Below are 764 nucleotides of genomic sequence, written 5' to 3'. Positions count from 1 at the left end.
CTAATTTACACAAATCTGGATACAGGGTAGGCCACCAAGTGCCCTTGGGTACCATTTTGTGGGTTTCAAATATCACAATACCCATTTGATTAATCACCCGCCAAGTGGTTAGCACAGGGAGATGGGGACTCCCTTGACTGAGGGCAAACCTACAAACAAGACTTATCAAGTATCTCTGGAGAGTCTTATTTTTAGAGGGGTGGATGTCTTGTGTAGATGTCATTTTCCAATGTCATCCTGGGCTGGGGCTCTCTTGACATGAGAAGCGTGGATCCAGGCTGAAATCCTGTCTACTTTGAGGGCTGTAGGTGTAGTCAGGAGAACCGTGTAGGGTCTTTTCCACCGTGGTTCAAGAGTCTTTACCTTGTGTCTTCTCACGTACACCTGATCTCCAGTTTGGTAGGAGTGGGGTGTTCATGTACTCCCAGGCCAGTAGACAGCAGCCAAGGGCTTCCAAACCTGGTTCTGGATGATCTGAAGGGCTTGGAGTCTTGTTTTCAAGCTGGGGTTATCAAAGGAAGAGGGCAAGGGGGACAAAGTTACATTGAGAACAGGAGGTGGCCCTCCAAAAAGAATTTCGTAGGGGGTTAGACCATGTATAGCAGGAGTATTCCTAGCTTGAAATAGAGCTAGAGGTAGGAGCTGCACCCAGTCTTTAGTGCCAGTCTCTAAAGCTAATTTGGTTAAGGTCTCTTTAATAGTTCTATTCATTCTCTCTACCTGTCCTGAACTCTGGGGTCTGTAAGCACAATGTAATTTCCAAT

The 764-nt window shown here is 46.5% G+C and overlaps 1 protein-coding gene across 1 annotated transcript in view; it reads right to left on the bottom strand.

Annotated features, from left to right (window-relative positions):
* Window positions 1-219: 219 nt before the first annotated feature.
* The window catches only part of LOC108491062, a 32,437-nt gene continuing 31,892 nt past the window's right edge, over window positions 220-764 (bottom strand). The window contains 1 exon segment of the mRNA XM_029565715.1: window positions 220-758. Coding sequence (XP_029421575.1) covers window positions 220-758 — 539 coding nt within the window.

The sequence above is a fragment of the Nannospalax galili genome, unplaced genomic scaffold (assembly GCF_000622305.1).
Source record: "Nannospalax galili isolate Female #2095 unplaced genomic scaffold, S.galili_v1.0 scaffold2739, whole genome shotgun sequence".
In the NCBI taxonomy this organism is placed as follows: domain Eukaryota; kingdom Metazoa; phylum Chordata; class Mammalia; order Rodentia; family Spalacidae; genus Nannospalax; species Nannospalax galili.
This window is presented reverse-complemented; position numbering and strand designations above follow the sequence as displayed.